This window comes from Mauremys mutica, chromosome 1, assembly GCF_020497125.1.
Source record: "Mauremys mutica isolate MM-2020 ecotype Southern chromosome 1, ASM2049712v1, whole genome shotgun sequence".
NCBI lineage: Eukaryota > Metazoa > Chordata > Testudines > Geoemydidae > Mauremys > Mauremys mutica.
In genome coordinates this window covers 321,312,041-321,329,480 of record NC_059072.1, presented here as the reverse complement: position 1 = coordinate 321,329,480, position 17,440 = coordinate 321,312,041, and the positions used below count along the sequence as shown (strand labels likewise).

General features: G+C 42.7%; 1 protein-coding gene across 2 annotated transcripts in view; it reads right to left on the bottom strand.

Moving 5' to 3' along the window:
- The window catches only part of ATP8A2 (ATPase phospholipid transporting 8A2), a 637,783-nt gene that overhangs the window by 128,566 nt on the left and 491,777 nt on the right, over nucleotides 1–17,440 (bottom strand). For both annotated transcript variants that reach the window (XM_045017301.1, XM_045017311.1), the window contains 4 exons: nucleotides 15,483–15,605; nucleotides 14,277–14,355; nucleotides 5,458–5,519; nucleotides 5,068–5,124 (listed from right to left, as the gene is read on the bottom strand). In XM_045017301.1, coding sequence (XP_044873236.1) covers nucleotides 5,068–5,124; nucleotides 5,458–5,519; nucleotides 14,277–14,355; nucleotides 15,483–15,605 — 321 coding nt within the window. The remainder of the gene's footprint in view (nucleotides 1–5,067; nucleotides 5,125–5,457; nucleotides 5,520–14,276; nucleotides 14,356–15,482; nucleotides 15,606–17,440) is intronic.

Sequence of the window (17,440 nt, the reverse complement as noted above, 5' to 3'; positions counted from 1 at the left end):
ACTGTACATATACACTATTGCCAAAGGAGGGTTTTAGAGACTTAAGATGGAAAGCTGAATTTACCTTTAATACTGAAGAAGTGAATGCCATTTTATTGAGGCTCACACACACTGTCATGCGTTATTGCATTTCAAAAAAAGGAGAGAGTGTTATCTAGCAGATAGAGCAGGGGGACTATAAGCCAGGACTCCAAGATTCTGCTCCTGAAACTGTCACTGATTTTTCTAGGTGGCAAATCACTTCAACTTCCAGTGCTGCAATTTACTCATCTGTCAAACAAGTAAAATAATACCTGTTTTGCATGGGTACTGTAAGGCTTAATTAATGCTAGTAAAGTGCTTTGAGATCCTGGATAAAAAGCATGACAGATGCAGGGTATAGTTCTTAATAATAAATACATATTTTAAATGCTGATCACAGACATATATTGAACTTCCTGATTATGTGTTGAGAGAATCTTACTAATCCACATTCTGAAAGGTGAATGCTGATGACCTTTCTGGAGTAAAATATGATGAACCATCAAGTCATTTAACAAGGTCCTATTGTACCAGTTTGCATTCTCATGCATATGTATTTTGACAGCTTATAGGTGGTTAAAAAAAATAAAAAAACAAGTAAAAATATTTAGAATACATACCGGACCAGAATTTTTAAAGAAATAATTTAAATAGTAATAGTCTTACTACTAACAACACTTAGCATTTAGTTAAGTGTGTTAATATTGCTTTATATAATGAACTTATTAATCCTCAAAACAGCCTGATGGGGTGATCTGGAAATATTAGTGCCTTAATTTTATAGATGGCAAAATATGAGGCAGAAAGCTGGAGTGGTTTATTTGCGTAGACCATAATGCCTCCTGAAGAGGCTGCTTGTAAAAAAAAACTCATTTTATTTACTATTTAAAAAGTGTTTCTTACAGTTTTTAATGTTTATTTTATTTTAAATGAATGTAAATAATACAGGGGCAGCTTGTTTCTGTTGGAACTGTGAGGAACCTGCCAATAGCTCACTATGGGCTCAATCTCACAAGGTGTTAGTGTCATCATCTCCCACTGACTTTATTTCTGATTGAGAAAAGCACTTAAAACACGTGCTTAGGTCCTTTCCTAAATAGGGATGGACTTAAGCACATACTTAAGTGCTCTCCTGAATCAGAGACTTCTGTGGTAGCTGAGGGCACTGAACACCTCCCAGCATTCAGCTCTTGTGGAGCTGTTGCTGGAATTCACATTTAAAGACAAAATACAATTACATGAGAAAACCCCCCTGCAAAAAGTCATATTTTCAGAGCAGATTATTGCTCCCTCTGAGCTGCAGCAATTTCAAGCAATAAGCCAGAAGACCCAGCACTGATCAGGTTGAAGCTTTTGCTAAAAGTTGCTAGAGTCACTAAGATTAAAAGTGACAAAAATAAGCAGAGGAAGATCCATAAGGACTTTTTTTTGCTTTTTAACAGGTGTATTTATGTAGAATGAGGGTGAAAGAGCATCTTCCTCTCCCCTTGCTCCAACCCCATTGCCCCCTCTGCAAACCCTTCACTAGATGTTTTCTGATTCTACAACAGCTTTAAGCTCTTCAGCCTCACTTTCATTATGCTGTGATGCTGCCCCTACTTACATCTCTTCTCTCGTGTCCTCCCCATCTTTCTTCTTATGGTCATGTTAATCGCTTCTCCCAACACCTCATACGTGTCCTTTTCCAGCTTTCAGCCATGTGCCTTCTTTCATGATTCATAGGCTTGGAACAGCCTCCTACTTCCTGTATGCCATGTGCCCTCCCTCTCCTGCTTGAAATCCCTCTTTACACACTTAATTTGGGTTGTCTCACATTGTTGATTTCACACTAAAATGAACTGGCTCATTATTCTGATGTAATAGGTGTAAACCAGAAGTAACCGTTGATGGTGTAAAATCAATGTAAGTCAAAGGAAGATCAGTCTCCAGTTTTCTCTTGCTGGTCTGTGTATCCTAGCTACCTTAATTAATTTGGAAGCTCTTCTGAGGCAGGGAGCTGAGCTACTAGAAGTGTTAGTTGTGAAGAGCCTGTTGCCGTGCTACATATAAACTATGTACAGCAGTAAGTCATTCTGAACTGTGCCACTCTAAAATTTTAGCTGTACATCATGGAACAATCATTGGTCAGACCACTCCCTCCACCCTGCTTACTGGATATGTCAGGATAAGAACTGCTGTGCATCTGTTTAGAGCTTTCAGTCTATCACAGTCTCTCATGTGGCCAAGTGTATCTCTCACTCCTGAGAATAAACCTGCATGTAACCAATCCACTCGATGATGGAGAAGAGGCTCTCAGTCATACATTTAATACTCTTCAAGTATTACGAATGTTCTCCATGCATTGATTCACTCACAGCTGAAACAATAAGTGTTACCAACACTAGGCCCCCAAGGAGAAGCAAATCACCACAGGGCCCAAGTCAGTGAGTGAGGAATTAGGAGGAACTTTTCTTTACATTATTTTTATATCAGAAAAACTCATGCAACTAATATATAAAAGAAAGGAGAAAAAAAACCATGTCCTGCTGACAGGGAAGATTTTTTGCACATGCTGACATTTTATTAATAAAATTCTAGTATCAAAAAACATAGGGATTTATTGACCCAGTATAAGTGCCTTTTTGGCTAAATTCAGAAAGCAGCAGGGTCAGTAATTGGTGTCTTTTCAGTCACGTGGGGATAATTATTCAGGGAAGAGGGATAAGAAACATCAAATTATTCTGAATGTTACAGGATTTGAAGAGGCCCCATATGTCTAGGAAGCAGATTTGGATACCTCCACTTAGAGTGTGGGGGGGTTCATTTGTTTTTGATAAATGTTTTTACATTTTAAAATGGCACTGAACTACACATAAAAAATATCTATGCACAAACAGAAACAAAAATAGCACTTATGTTCTTTTATATATTTTAGATGAGAGAATGAGGCACCACATTCAAAATAATAAAGTCAAATAAAACGATCCACTTTTTCATCTTCAAAATGTTGTACAAACATTAACTAACTAATCCTCACGACTCCTCTGTGAGGCATCTAAGTAAGTATTGTTACATTTTAAAGCTGGAGGAGCGGAGGCAGTGAGATTAAAGGACTTGGCCAAGTCCATTAAGGGAGTCAGTGGGGTCCTGATGGGATATGAATGCAAGATCCCCTGGATCATGCTTGTGCTCAGAACACTAGACCACACCACTCCGTTTATACTAGTAATACCAGTGGGTTCAACCTTTATTGTTACTACGCAAATAAGAATAAATGATTTGTGAGGAACTTTACAGACATAATAGTCCCTGTTCCAAAGAGTTTGGTATAGTTAACAGTTACAAAAAGAAAGTTATTAGCAGCTGAACCATATATAGCTTGCAGAGTATACAATGGCCTACATTTTTAAGTGATTAGTGATTTTGGATGCCTTGATTCTTATATGTCCCACTTAAGACACCTCAAACTCCTATAAGATGTTTCAAATTGGGTGCCTAAAAATTGAAGCACCCAAAATCATTGGTCATTTTGGAAAATTTAGGCATTAATATTTCTGAAAAAATTCTGCTAAGGAGGCATCATGAGAGAAAATCATTGGATTTCTGGGATGCTATTACCCTAGATTCTGCCACCAATGGTATGTCTACCTATTGGACAGAAAGTAATAGCCAATCATTGCTGTGAATGACTCATGAATCTGAGGGTCAGAGAATATGTACGGTTTTCAATTATCCTCACATCTAATCAATTCTGTGGTTCAGAAAATGCAACAATACTTGCAAACACAAAGAGAGCACTAGTACATAAAAAACTCGGTGGACTTGAAAAATAAAGAATTGCCAAAAAAAAAAAAAAGGATCTGGCACAAAGCCAGCTGAAATCAGTGGAGGTCAAGCCCTAATTGCTTATTAGTTGCTGGACACCTTTTGTTTGGTACTGCATGTATTACTTCCAAAGTGGCTATGTAGTGGATCAGGTAATGGAAAAGATGTAGATTTCAGGCCCAATTCACTGACTTTAATGGAGTTACTCCAATGATGGCCATACCCAATACATTAATGTAGACTGTTTACAGGAGCCAGGCTAGTAAAAATGTTTCTCTTTTCCCACTTCAAAGTTTTGATGCCACATCCTTGTCATTATATTATGCATAGGGCCCTATCAAATTCACACTACATTTTGGTCAATTTCATGGCCATAGGATTTTTAAAATACAGCAGACCTTTGCTAGAACACGCATCTTTATAGCGCGAATTCGGTTTTAGGCTACCATGCATGGATCCCAAATTTAATTACTTAATTGGAATCCACAGTAACACGGTCCCCGCTATAATAATGTGGGGCCGCACATGGACCAAAAATCCCGCGTTCTAGCAGGGGTCTGGTGTAGTAAATTTCATGATTTCAGCTATTTAAATCTGAAATTTTAAGGTGTTGTAACTGTAGGGGTTATGGAGGGGTCACAAGGTTATTTTGGGGGGGTGGGGGTTGTCATACTGCTACCCTTACTTTTGCTCTGCTGCTGGCGAAGCGCTGTCTTCATAGCTGGATGCCCAGCCAACAGTCACCGCTCTCCGGCTGCCGAGCTCTGAAGACAGTGCAGACGTAAGGGTGGCAATACCACGACCCACCCCCAAATAACCTTGTGACCCCCCTGCAACTCCCTTTTGGGTGGATCCCCAATTTGAGAAACGCTGATCTCCCCCCATGAAATCTGGTCTTTTATGTGCTGTTACCCTATACTATACAGATTTCATGGGGGGAGACCAAATTTCACGGTCTGTGACACGTTTTTCACAGCCGTGAATTTGGTAGGGCCCTAATTATGCTCTGTCATCTGCAGTTATCACCTAATACAAACATACTCTATGAAGTGAAAAGCAAGGAAAACAGTGATGTAACTCCAGATGAGAGATAATTGTAACCCAGATGAAAATACACCTACACTATTTCTACTTCAAACCTAAATACAAAAAATTTTAAATTTCTATATTAAAATATAAAACATACAATATGAAGATAGATGTGGGCAAGAAAGATACCAAAAAAGATTGAGGACTACTTACTTTAGTCCATGCTGTGGTTTCTAAACCAGCTTTCAAACAAACAGTAACCACAACGTACTGTGGAAAGAAAGAAATGGAGGAAATATATTATATTCAGCATGCATATCCCACACCTAGTTGTTTAACTTTCCCCCTTCTAATTTATATGCTGCCCGTCCCCAAAGGCCTCTGGGCACCTAAGAGAACTAAAAGCATAATTTTTACACAATATTGTTCAGTAAATTTCTGAAGGAGGGAATGAAAAAGAAAAGACAAAACATTTATATATATACACACACATGTTGTAATTCTAATCTCACTCATACATCTACTGATGTATCCCAGTGTCTGATTGGAAGCAACTCTACTATTCAGCAAAAAATTGCTAAGATATAAATGCTGAGAACTTACTGTATAAACGATGTTTCCAACAAATAAATAGTCTGGTCCTTGGCCATTTGTGAACACTGCATCTGAAAGAGAGATAAGAAAGCTTATCATCATATTTGATAATCAGTGTATCAATAAAATGGAATAAAAGGGGAGAATTTCAAAGAAAAGATTTTCAATAACGTGCTTGAAAAAATCTCTTCTGAATTTGTCTTTGTAGAGTGCCTTTCATACCCTATGCGTCTCAAAGCACTTTAAAAAAGCAGTATGTTAGAAATTGGTAATGCAGTGTTGTGTTTACATGCTCAGAAATAGCACAGTAACAACCTTAGTTGTTAAAAACTGTTTTAGTGAGAGAATGAATGTTTGCCAGGCACTAACAAACAAATTGTCTAGAAGAGCTAAGGAATTTTCTGTGTCACTCTGTGCTGCATATTGACACGTCTAATATTTTTAAAAAATTGATATTCCTTCTAAGTAAATAGTTTTTAAACATAGAATGATTTGCAGTGATTTTAGCCAAATGAGGTTGGTAGTGGATACATGTAACGCTAAAACATCTTAATGGGTGTTAATGTATCAACTGACTCGCATTCAGTCTTAGACACCCTTTCTCCTAGCAAAAAGTGTGCAGCAGGGTGTGAGTACAGGTTGATCTATCATCTGAAAGTGCCAAGCTTGGCAATACTTCAAGTGTCCATTTAGTCATTCTTAGCACTTGCCAACTTAAAACAGAGGTCTATGAAAGAACACGACAGCCACATGAATGCCAAATGGACTCATAATTATTGGAACCTTCAAGCATTACCCAAGCATGAGCACCATTTATGTTTTCATAGGTTTCAAGATGTTTGCTTGAGAAGTATACAAGACTGGAGTTGGAACAGACCTATGATAAAACCTTGGGCCTGAGCCTATAAACGCTTATAGTCTTGGCATAGTGCTTATGACCTTGTGTGGTTTCACTTTTTGAATTGATGTGCAGGACTGGACTTCATATTAGCAAACTGGGATCATTTACTGATATGGCTTGTAGTCTTACATTGATCATGGATCTCCATTCAAGCAGAAGCAGCAGCTTTTTTCAGCTTCCCGACAGAGTTCTGCTGATACAGCTCTGTCCTGCTCGTCAATACCCTCAATTTTCAAACCTTCACCCTCTCCTGAGTAGGAGCTGTCAATCATGCCTACTTTAATTATTCCAAATTGTAGTTAGGTGGAGAAAACTTCATTAAAGGCAAAGGCCTGTTTTCACTTGTGAACTAAACAGCATTTGAACTTAGATTTTTGTAGGTAAAAATACATTTGCAATCACCTACTGTCCAACCAGTATAGTTACACCCAGTTTGGATTTGCTGCTCAGTAATTACATGGAAGTGGTACTGGACACTGCTGCAAAATCCTACCTTAATGCCTCAAAGTGGCACAGCAGTGACCCTGGCTTGTCTGACAGAGAGGATAGTGGAGTGTATTCTTCAGTAGGTTCAACCATGCTATTAAGGTGTCAGACTCCCAACCCAGAGAGAGGACAGCTGTCCTCCTTCTTGAGGTTGGGTGCTAGCTAAGTTGAGGAGATAAACACGCCACTGACAGCATAGCCAGTGGGTGGATGAAGAAATGGCTAAAACAACATGAGTAAATGGGTCCCAATTCCCCGTGTGCACCTTGATCCGTTCTATGACAGTAGTCAGGAGTTCAGTCAATGAGAGGCTGTTAAGAATCTCAGGGGCCAGAAAAAGGACTGCCCTTTCCGTGTGCACCTATAACTGCAGGACACTGATGAGAGGCAATTTGATCAATCATCTAATGAAGGAGAAGGCAAGAACAGCCTGCGGAAAATTGGTCTCTGCGAAACGCGATGAAGAAAGGAGATGGAAAAGAGGTGGAGAGAAAAAAGTACCATCATGTTGGGAAAAGGAGAAGGTGCAAGAACCATTGGAGGAATTGGCTTCATCACCAACAAGGAATGGTATTCAAGAATCGTCTCCAGCAAGTTCAAGTCATCATGCATTGGAGTGCCACACCTCCAACTGAACAAGAACAGCACCCTCAAGATTATTCAGAATTATGCTCCCACAAGCACAGGCGAAGATGCCGATGTGGAAGAATTCTACCAGGAGCTCGAGGAAACCCTCACTCAAAAATCCACATATATGATTGTGATGGGAGATTTCAGTGCCCAAGTTGGAAGAGGGAAAGAAGGTGAAAAGTTAATTGGAAGGTATGGCACTGGCGAACAGAATCCATGAGGAGAGTGACTGGCAACTCTGGCGGAGACTAAAGAAATGTGCATTGGTAACACCTGGTTTAAGAAGAAGGTCAAGAGGAGGTGAACATGAATCGTGCCCAATGTGAAGAACAAAAACAAGATTGACTATATTCTGATCAATAAGTGGCGCATTGTACAAGACATCTCAGTAGTGGCATCATTTAACACCGGTAGTGACCATCACTTGCTCAGAGCACGGCTCAACTTCAATGAAAAGGTGGAGGAGAAAGCACTACAGATGGCAAATCAGAGACAGTGACCAAAAATATCTGACAAGGCAATCTTGAAAGTGAACATTTCCAAAGAAGACTGGAGTCTTATAGATAACGGCGATGAGGATTATAAAAACTTCACTGATAAGTTGAGGCAATGCATGAAATTAGCCAAGAAAGACTGAAAAGAGTGAAGGGAAGAATCTCAGAGGAAATGCGGAACTTGCTAGAGAAGCAGAGGAATATGAAGCAAAATGATGGCGACAAACTTGATTACTCCCTCCTCTGCAAGTTCACAAGAAGACGACTAAAGGAGGACTTTGAGAAGTACCAAAATGAAAGACTCTTAAAAATGGCTGAAGATCACAGAAGCCTCAAAAAATGCAGAAGGGAATTGACACTGTACAGGTCAACAGTAATGGTGTTGAAGAACAGGGACAGAAAACCAGTAATTGACACAACAGAGATAGAAGTGGTCTGCGAAGATTTCTACACCGAACTGTTCACGTCTCAGATAAATGTCCCAGTAACCAACACTTCAACAGACCAACGAGCACGTACTCCCAGTCCTTGTCAGAGAAGTTCAACATGCAGGTCACAAAATGAAGGAAGGAAAAGCCCCAGGTAAAGATGGACTGACAATCGAAGTAAGAGCTGGAGGCCAAGACCTCTGGGAAACCCTTGCTCAGAGCTTTAGCTGTTACTTGGAAATGCAGAAGATACTATCTAGCTGGAAGGAGTCCAACACCATTCTGCTGTACAAGAAGGGCAACCGTTGAGATCTAAACAACTATTGTTCAAAATGCCTGCTCTCACATGTCTATAAGCTGCTCACCAACTCTCACAGAGTCTGGACAAGAAGCAGCCGAGAGAGCAGGCAGGCTTTTGAAGACATTTCAGTACAATGGACCATATTTTCACCATAAACCAGCTATTGGAATGCTCAAGGGAACACAAATTCCCTTTATGTATTGCCTTCATCGACTATGAAAAAGCATTTGACAGTATAGAGATCAATGCAATGTTGAAAGCACATCGACACAAACTATATCAAACTATTAAAGGAAGCAAATTCTGACTGCACAACAGATATAACCTTGTTTGATACTCCCCTTCGCATCCCAGTTAAGAAAGGTGTGAAACAAGGAGACAGTTTCACTGAAACTCTTCACAGCCTGCTTCAAAATGGTAATGAGGCAGATAAATTGGAAGGGTGGAATCAAAATCAACGGAAAGCAGTTAAATCATCTCAGATTCACGGATGATATTGTGTTGATCGCCGAAAATACTATCAAACTACAGAAAATGCTGCGAGAACTCAACACAAAAAGCAGCCAAGTCGGACTGAAAATTAACCGCTCCAAAACGAAATGTATGTGGTCTGACACCTTACCAAAAGCTCAAATAACAAGCAAGGTAGAACAAATAGAAGAAGTTGAGCAATAAATCTATTTAGGCCAAGAAATTAACATGTGGCATGATCAGGAAGGTGAACTCTCGCAAAGAAAGAAAGCAGGTTGGTGCGTATTCAATTCTATCAAGGATGTCCTCCAAGGAAAAATCGACAGGGCAACATGTGCCAGCCTCTTCAACTCAACAGTAATGCCAGCAATGTTGTACGGCAGTGAAACACGGACAGTGATGAAGACAGAGGAGCAGCAACTGTCTGTCACGGAGAGGGCAATGGAAAGAAGAATTCTGGGAATTTCAATCTGTGACTGAGTTCCCAGTGAAGTGATCAGACAGCAGTGTGGAGTGCAGGATGTTGTTGAGAGCAAGCATAGTAAAAAGGGATGGGCCGGGCATATCGCGAGGCTCACTGACAATTGATGGACTGCAGCTGTTGCCAGGTGGTACCCACGGGAACTAAAACGACCACTTGACCGATCTTCAAATAGATGGGAAGATTTTATTGTGAAAAGACATGGCTGCACATGGAGAAGGAAGGTCAGGGTACAAGAAGAATGGAAGACGTGTTGTGATCAGCGCAATCTATACGAGGGCTGAAGGACCTATCGATCAAGGTGATCAAGGTGAAGGTACTGGACAAATGATGGGAGTCAGAACTGTAACTTACTTTCCCCCCGTCCTTTAGTCTAGGCCTTGCCAGTTTGGCATCCCTGGCTGCTGAGAGAGATAAAAGGTATTTACTGAAAGTGTGGTGTGATTTAAAACTGCTTCCTAGCCAGTATGGATGGGAGCTTGTTTGGTTTCTTGGCATAGGAATCTGTAATCACCTTATCTCTTCTGTTATCTCCAGTGCATCTTACCGATGCCAAGAGAGGCTTACTTTAGTGTCTGCTGCTTAGGTTTGTAGCAAAATTTGTCTATGTGTGGCCATATTGGTTGTCATGGATCCAATGTAATATGGCCTAGTCACTCTATAAAAATAAAAAATAAATTAACAGAGACACCCTATCTCCTAGAACGGACATTGAGCCCAGCCCCCTGCTTTCACTAGCAGGACCAAGTACTGATTTTGCCCCAGATCCCTAAGTGGCCCCTTCAAGGATTAAACTCACAACCCTAGGTTTAGCAGACCAATGCTCAAACCACTGAGCTATCTCTCCCTCTTGACTCTGACTCTATACTTATAGTACAGTGTCAAGGGAAACACTTAAGTTCAGATATCTAAGTACTTTTCAATGTAATTACTAGATTTTTAAAAAGATTCTAACATTACACTGCATTTCATGACCTCACTCTTTGGGAACTCAGTGGCCCTGCAAAGAAAGACCTTTCTGTTAATAAGAAAGAATCTGAAGATGTGCAGAAAACATCTATCTTTAGGGATATGCATTCACTGAACATATGCAGTCTTTATCCTAAGGAACTCAAGCGTGTAAAGAACATCCCAGTGTGAATGAAACATTTTTGTCTGAAGCTTTAAAAACACTTTTTACTCCAACATAAAGAAAGTTGAAAACTTTATATTCGCCCCTCTTTGGAGAATAAAAGGAACTGTCTATACTCACATTTAGCATAATTTTTCAGAAATTAAATTATGAATATTGGAGAAGAATGAGCATCCTAATCTATTTCATTGGTTGACACCTAAAAGGGCACTTTAAGAGAATATTTATATTTAAGATAATAGTTAGGGACAGATCAAGAAGTTAAGGAAAAAAATATAAACAAACAAAAGTTTCTTAATTGTAACTTCTGGACAGATCAACCTGAAACAGAATTTAGAGATGAGCTGTTTATTTTAACCCAATATTTGAACTCACTGTTTGTTATGTATGATAAGATATGAGTAATCCTATTTCTTGAGTCAGGTGATAAGTAGACTGTAAGAGTTTGTCTTGCGCATGTATACTCCTGAGGGCATTCTGTGCCAAAAAATTAAAAATTCTGTGCACAAATATTGCAAAATTCTGCACAATTTATTTGTCAGATAAATGTGGAGGCTCCAGCATGGCATTGGTGAGCACAGGCCACTGGCTGAATGGAGGTGGGAGATCACTGTGCAGCTCCCCTCCAACCCCCCAGGACATGTAATCAGTGGTAAGGCTGCATCCAACCCTGACACAGCGCAAGCACCAGGCCTGCCCCAGAAACACCACAGGGCCCTGCCCCTCCATGCCAGGTGCACCAGGTGTGGGCAGGCAGGCTCAGCAATGCAAGATCTAAGTGTGGAGGGGCTTAGTGTGGGGAGATCCAGGTGTGAGTTGAGAGGACTCTGTGTAGGGCAATCTGAATGCAGGCGGCTAAGTAGGGGATCTGGGTGCAGGGGGGATCTGGATGCACAGGGCTTGCTGTGGGGTTCTGGGTGCCATGGTAAAGGGACTCACCAGGTGCAGGGGGAGTGGGGCTCATTGTGGAGGGTTCTGGGTGCAGGGGGAGGGGATAAGGCTCGGTGGGAGGGTCTGGGTATGAGGGGCTCTGGATGCATAGAGGTTGGGCGGATGGGGTATCAATTCACTGTACAGTGCAGGGCCGCCCAGAGGATTCAGGGTGCCTGGGGTCTTTGGTGGCAGGGGGCCCCCTCCGCCGAAGACCCGGCACTTCGGCAGTGGATCCCAGGGCGGAAGGACCCCCCACTGTGGGTCTTCGGGGCACTTCGGCGGCGGGTCCTGGAGTGGAAGGACCCCCCCGCCGCCGAATTGCCGCCGAAGACCCGCAGCAGAAGAAGCTCCGGGGGCCCAGGCCCTGCAAGAGTCTTCCGGGATCCCCAGAGCGAGTGAAGGACCCGATATTTGCTTGTGTGTCCCGCGTCCTGACCAATGTTAGGTCGGGACACTGGACAAACAAGCACAGGCTCCGGAGCCCGGAAGGGCTCACGCCCTCCCCCGCCCCGACTCCGCCCCCTCCTTCCCCCATTGGATCCCTCCCCGAATCCCCGCCCCCATCCCTGCCCCCTCACTGCCCCATTGGCTCTCTCCCCGCCTGCCTCTTGCCAAGCACGCAATGCCCAGGAGACACATGGGAGTGCAGGGCGGGGGTGAGTGCGAGTCCGGCCTGGCCCCGAGCAGGCAGGACTCGGGCGCGGTACCTGGAGTGAGAGTAGAGGGGTAGCCCGTGGGGCCAGGCGGCGGCTGGTCTCCCCACCTGGGCAGCGGGACTCAGGAACAGCCGCTGCTGCAGCTCCCACTGCCGCGGGGGGAGGAAGTGGCCAAGCACGTGGCGCTCTGTGGCTTTGGTGCCCGGACCCGAACCCTCCAAGCCCAAGCCTGCTGCGGTGACCCAGCAGCGCGCACGGTTGGTGCAATCCCGCGGCGGAGGCATCGGCAGCCCAGTCCCGTTCGTTCCCCTGCAGGACCCGAGCAGGATGAGGGGGCTGGGGCCTGCTGCCCCCACTCCGGGGCCGCCCGTGGGATTGCACCAGCTGGGCAGCCAGCCCAGATGCGACTGGCCAGGGGCTGGGCGCGCGCAGCGTGTCCGCTGGGTCCCCACAGCAGGCCCGGGCTCGGGGGGTTCGTGGGCGCCAGAGCCGCAGCCGCCGAGCTTGGCCAGCGGCCGCTTCCTCCTCCTGCGGCAGTGGGAGCTGTAGCAGTGACTGCTCCCGAGTCCTGCTGCCCAGGTGTGGAGAACAGCCGCCGCCTGGCCCCACAAGCCACCCCCTACTCTCCCTCCAGGTACCGCGCCCAAGTCCTGCCTGCTCGGGGCCAGGCCGGACTCACACTCACCCCAGCCCCGTGCTCCCCTGAGTCTCCTGGGCCTCCCTCCAGCACTTGCGGAGGGAAGAGGAATCGGGGGTGGGGGATTTTTTTTTTTTTTGCTCTGCCGCCATTTTTTTCCCCTCTGCTCCCGCCCCGACCCCCCATGTCCCGATATTTGACCTGGGTGATCTGGTCACCCTAGGGGGGAGGAGTTTGCAGAGCTTCCTAAAGCCAGGGGAGAAATCTGGGGTTGGGTCTGACATGGCCCCAGATGCTGTGTAGGGGGAGAGGAAGTCCCATCCTCACCAGCCCAGCTAAGACTAGCTGCTGAAACCAGCACAGGGTAGGAGCCACCAGCCAGGTCTTCTCCAGTCCTGCCCCCTGCCCCACAGTGACTTACCCCTCTGCCGGCTGCCCTGGGCACCAGAAACATACTGCAGGGGAGGGTCATCTGACCACTCTTGTGGCTTTCTTTTGCTTCTCAGTCAGAAAGTTATTTTTCTGCGGGGAAGAAAAGAAATCTGTGGGGGACAAAAATTCTGTGCATGTGCAGTGGCGCAGAATTCCCCCAGGAGTAATGCTGTGTACAAACTGTCTGGGTACAGGGTGGGATTTCTTGTCATTCTGTAAAGTACCAAGCAGTTGCCATTGGCAGCTGCAGGATACCAGACTTGAGGATGTCACTGTCTCATTCAATAGGTCAAATTCTGTTTTCCTAATTTTTCTGACTCTGAACCTGATCCAGCTTCCACTTAAGTGAACAGAAGCCCTTCCATTGAATTCAATGGGAGTTGGTTGGGTCACTCTTGGAATTACCCTGCATTTTGTAGGCAATTTGGGAAGAGATTATTGTAGAATTTAAAAGGCCCAACAAATATAAAGCAAAAGGTTTCCCTATTGTAAGGATATAAAACTCACTATATGAACACTGTACAAGTATGTGACATGAGGAATGAAAATATTTGAAAAGGAAAGAAAACTGAAGATTTTTTGTGTGTGTCTGAACCCATGTTTTATTTCAGAACCTTCAGAAGACATAAGTGTGTGACTGAAAGAGGCTTACTAAAAATTAGGTATGGAAGAGTGGCTTCCAAAGGTCAGCGTTGATAAATGGTCAAGGCTAGAAGCTATAACCGGTCCGACTGTCTATCATCATTAGTTTTCTTAGAACCAGTTGTGACCTCCAGCTCTGCAAACACATTGGCACTGAGAAGACTGAATGCTACTTGCTGACATTTGAAATAATGAAGCAGTTACCATGTTCCAGCACTTTCAGTGGAAACCAGAAAAGAATGATGGAGTGGATCAAGGCGTTGATGCAGTGACCCCAGAAAACCTGAGGGAAAACAAACCAAGAAAGTCAGGAGTCCGCCAAAAATCTTGCTCTCTCGTTAACTCCCAACAAATGCTTCATTGTGAAGTTTACTGGCAGAGTGTAATGTTTCTCCTAAGCTGCAATACTTGAACTTTTCTGAAATATATTTCCTCATCCACTTTTTACATAATTTCTGTGCTACCACCAGACAACTCTGCTTCAATTGAAGGATTTTTTAAATACAGTATGTCAGATTATACTAGGGCAAACATACTACCCCCAAAAATCTTCATCAGAATATGAGCAGGTGGATTCACCTTTGCTTAATCGCTCAAATTATCATGATGATAGACAGGACTATTAATACAATGAAACAGTTACTTTATTTTCTTTAATGGAGAAAAGTACTTTTTGTACCCCACAATGTCCCATTTAAAAGTCTTACGTTTCGCATATGTCAGAGGTTTGCATATTCTGCAGTTTTGTTCTTTGAAATCTTAGAATCCCTCTGACAAAACAAACCTAGGACCTTGCTTTGTTTCAAGAGTATATTTAATTACTCATTAACACCCCCCCCGAGAACATCAAATGGTGAAATTTCTTAGCACAAACAGGTCAGTAAATCAATGAAACAGAAAGTGTAGGATATTCTCCAAAATATTAAAAGAAAATACAAGAGTGTAACTTTATCTGCATAATTCGTAAACCTCTGCAATGACAGGAAGAATAAAATCATCCTAACTTAAGAAAAACTTTAAAAAGAGATTTAGCAAGGCTGGTAGGTTGGACTATGGCAGCATTTCAATATGAAACTCAAAAAACAGGCACAGCTCATCCAGCTTCTCTGAAAGATGTAGACAGGCAAAATTCATATTCAGATATCGGCCCTAGTCTGAACTTCCCCAAAATTTTGATGGACTTCAGGACTATTATTCTATTTCAGGCCTCTCTTCTAGTCAGTACTCAAAAACAGCAAATTATTTTCAAAAGAACACAACATTCTAGGAAGCAAGGACAACCCTGATTTCAAGGGAGTTATGCTGGCATAAAACTGAAGTAAAACTGAATGAGGCCTTTAAGACAGGACTTGATAATATAATGCTAGTATTTTTCTGTTAATTTTTTAAAAAATAAAACATTTCCGTTACCCTCGTGTTGAACCCATCCGCATTTTGAGTAATTTTGTAGAGCTGGGGAAATCTAAGCATGCTGTCTTGGGTACATGATCGTTCAAAGATTCCCAGAGTGAAGGGTGGCAATGCTGTGAAAATCTACAAAGAAAACAAACACTAATTTAAAAACATCTATTAACTTTATAAGTAGGTCCACGATAATGTTTGAGATCCAGGGTGAAATCCTGGCGCCACTGAAGTCAATGGCAAAACTCCCATTGAGTTCAGTCGGGACAGAACCTCATCCCCAGAGTGTAATTTGACATAATTTTCAGTCAAACCAAAACCTGAAATGTAGTGATTCATAATTCTTATTATTGATTGTACTTAACCTAAGCACAAAAAGAAGCCAGAAAAGGTAGTTCTTACTCTTGCTGTTAACTAATTAAACAAGAAACAAGCTGAGCATCAGTATTTCATGTCATATTTTATGTCATATTATTAGCCAACTAGTCTAGTTACATTAAAATGTATCTAAAGCCTGAAAAAGAAAGTCTGGCATATACATTATGGAAAAGATTTGAGGTAAGTTGGTTCAAACATAGTTGCAACTGGAGCCATGAAAGTATTTCATTTGTTTTACTAAAGCAAAGATTATAAAGACATTAGTGCAAGTAAATGTGGAAATCAGACAAAAACTTCTAAAAAATAAAGAACATTCTAGATTCTGTTATTTCTGGCCTTCTGCGGTGTCTAAGCGAGGCATGAACCTTGATAGGAGTATGCCAACTCAGACTGAATCCAGACAAAAAAGAAGTGATATTGCTAGGTCAGAGGAACATCAAGAGAAAGACACAGAGACCAGCATTCTGTTTCTATTTCTTTTCTGCTTTTTCACATGAGTTTTTGGAGGAAATATCTGTTTATGAGATATTTGGAGTTCAGAACTTTGTCTAGTAATTACTATTCTGCATGTATATACTTTTTATAGCAGCTACAGAAAATGTTTATACTGAATGAAATAAATACAGACGTATTATTATTTGTATTGCATTAACACCCAAGGGCCCCAGTCAGGATCTGGCTCCTGTTTGTGCTATGAAGGGCATCAATTCATAGGATTCTCATCCACCACAGACATTTCTGTGTAATCTGGGGAAAGCCACTGAGGGTATGTCTACAGTGCATCTGTGGCTGGCCCATGCCAGCTGACTTGGGCTAATGGGGATCAGGCTACGGGGCTGTTCAATTGCAGTGTAGACATTTTGGCTTGGGCTGGAGCCTGGGCTCTGAGACCCCACGAGGTGGGAGGGTTTCAGAGCCCAGGCTCCAGCTCAAACGAGAACATCTACACCACAATTAAAAGGTCCCATAGCCCGAGTCTTGTGAGCTCAAGTCAGTCATGAGTGTTGAACTGCAGTGTAGACATAGGGTCATTTTTTAAAGGTATTTAGGCCAGGGAGGTCAGACTAGATGATCTGGTGGTCCTTCTGGTCTTAAACTCTATGATTCTATGACCTAAAAATGTGGATAGGCACTCGGTGGGGCTTTCAAAAATGCCTAGGTACTTAACTCCTACTGGGAGTTAGGCACCTAGTGGGATTTTTAAAAATACTAAACTCCCGATAACGGGAGTTAGGTACCTAGGAGATTTTGAAAATCCATCACGGCATCTATCTGTATCCTTAGGCTGCTAAATACCTTTCCAAATCTGGCCCTTCATATTTCTGTGCTTCAGTTCTCCAACTCTAAAATGGGACAATAGTATGAGATGATGAGTCATCTCTGAACAAGAGCCTGATTAAGCCACATTAGAATGGCTACATTGGGACAGACCAATGGTCCATCTAGCTTCCAACAATGGCCAGTGCCAAGTGCTTCAGAGGGTGTGAGCAGAACAAGGTAATTTATCATGTGATCCACCCCTTGTTGTCTAGTCCCAGCTTCTGGCTGTCAGAGGTTTGAGTCCCTGACCATCTTGACTAATAGTGACT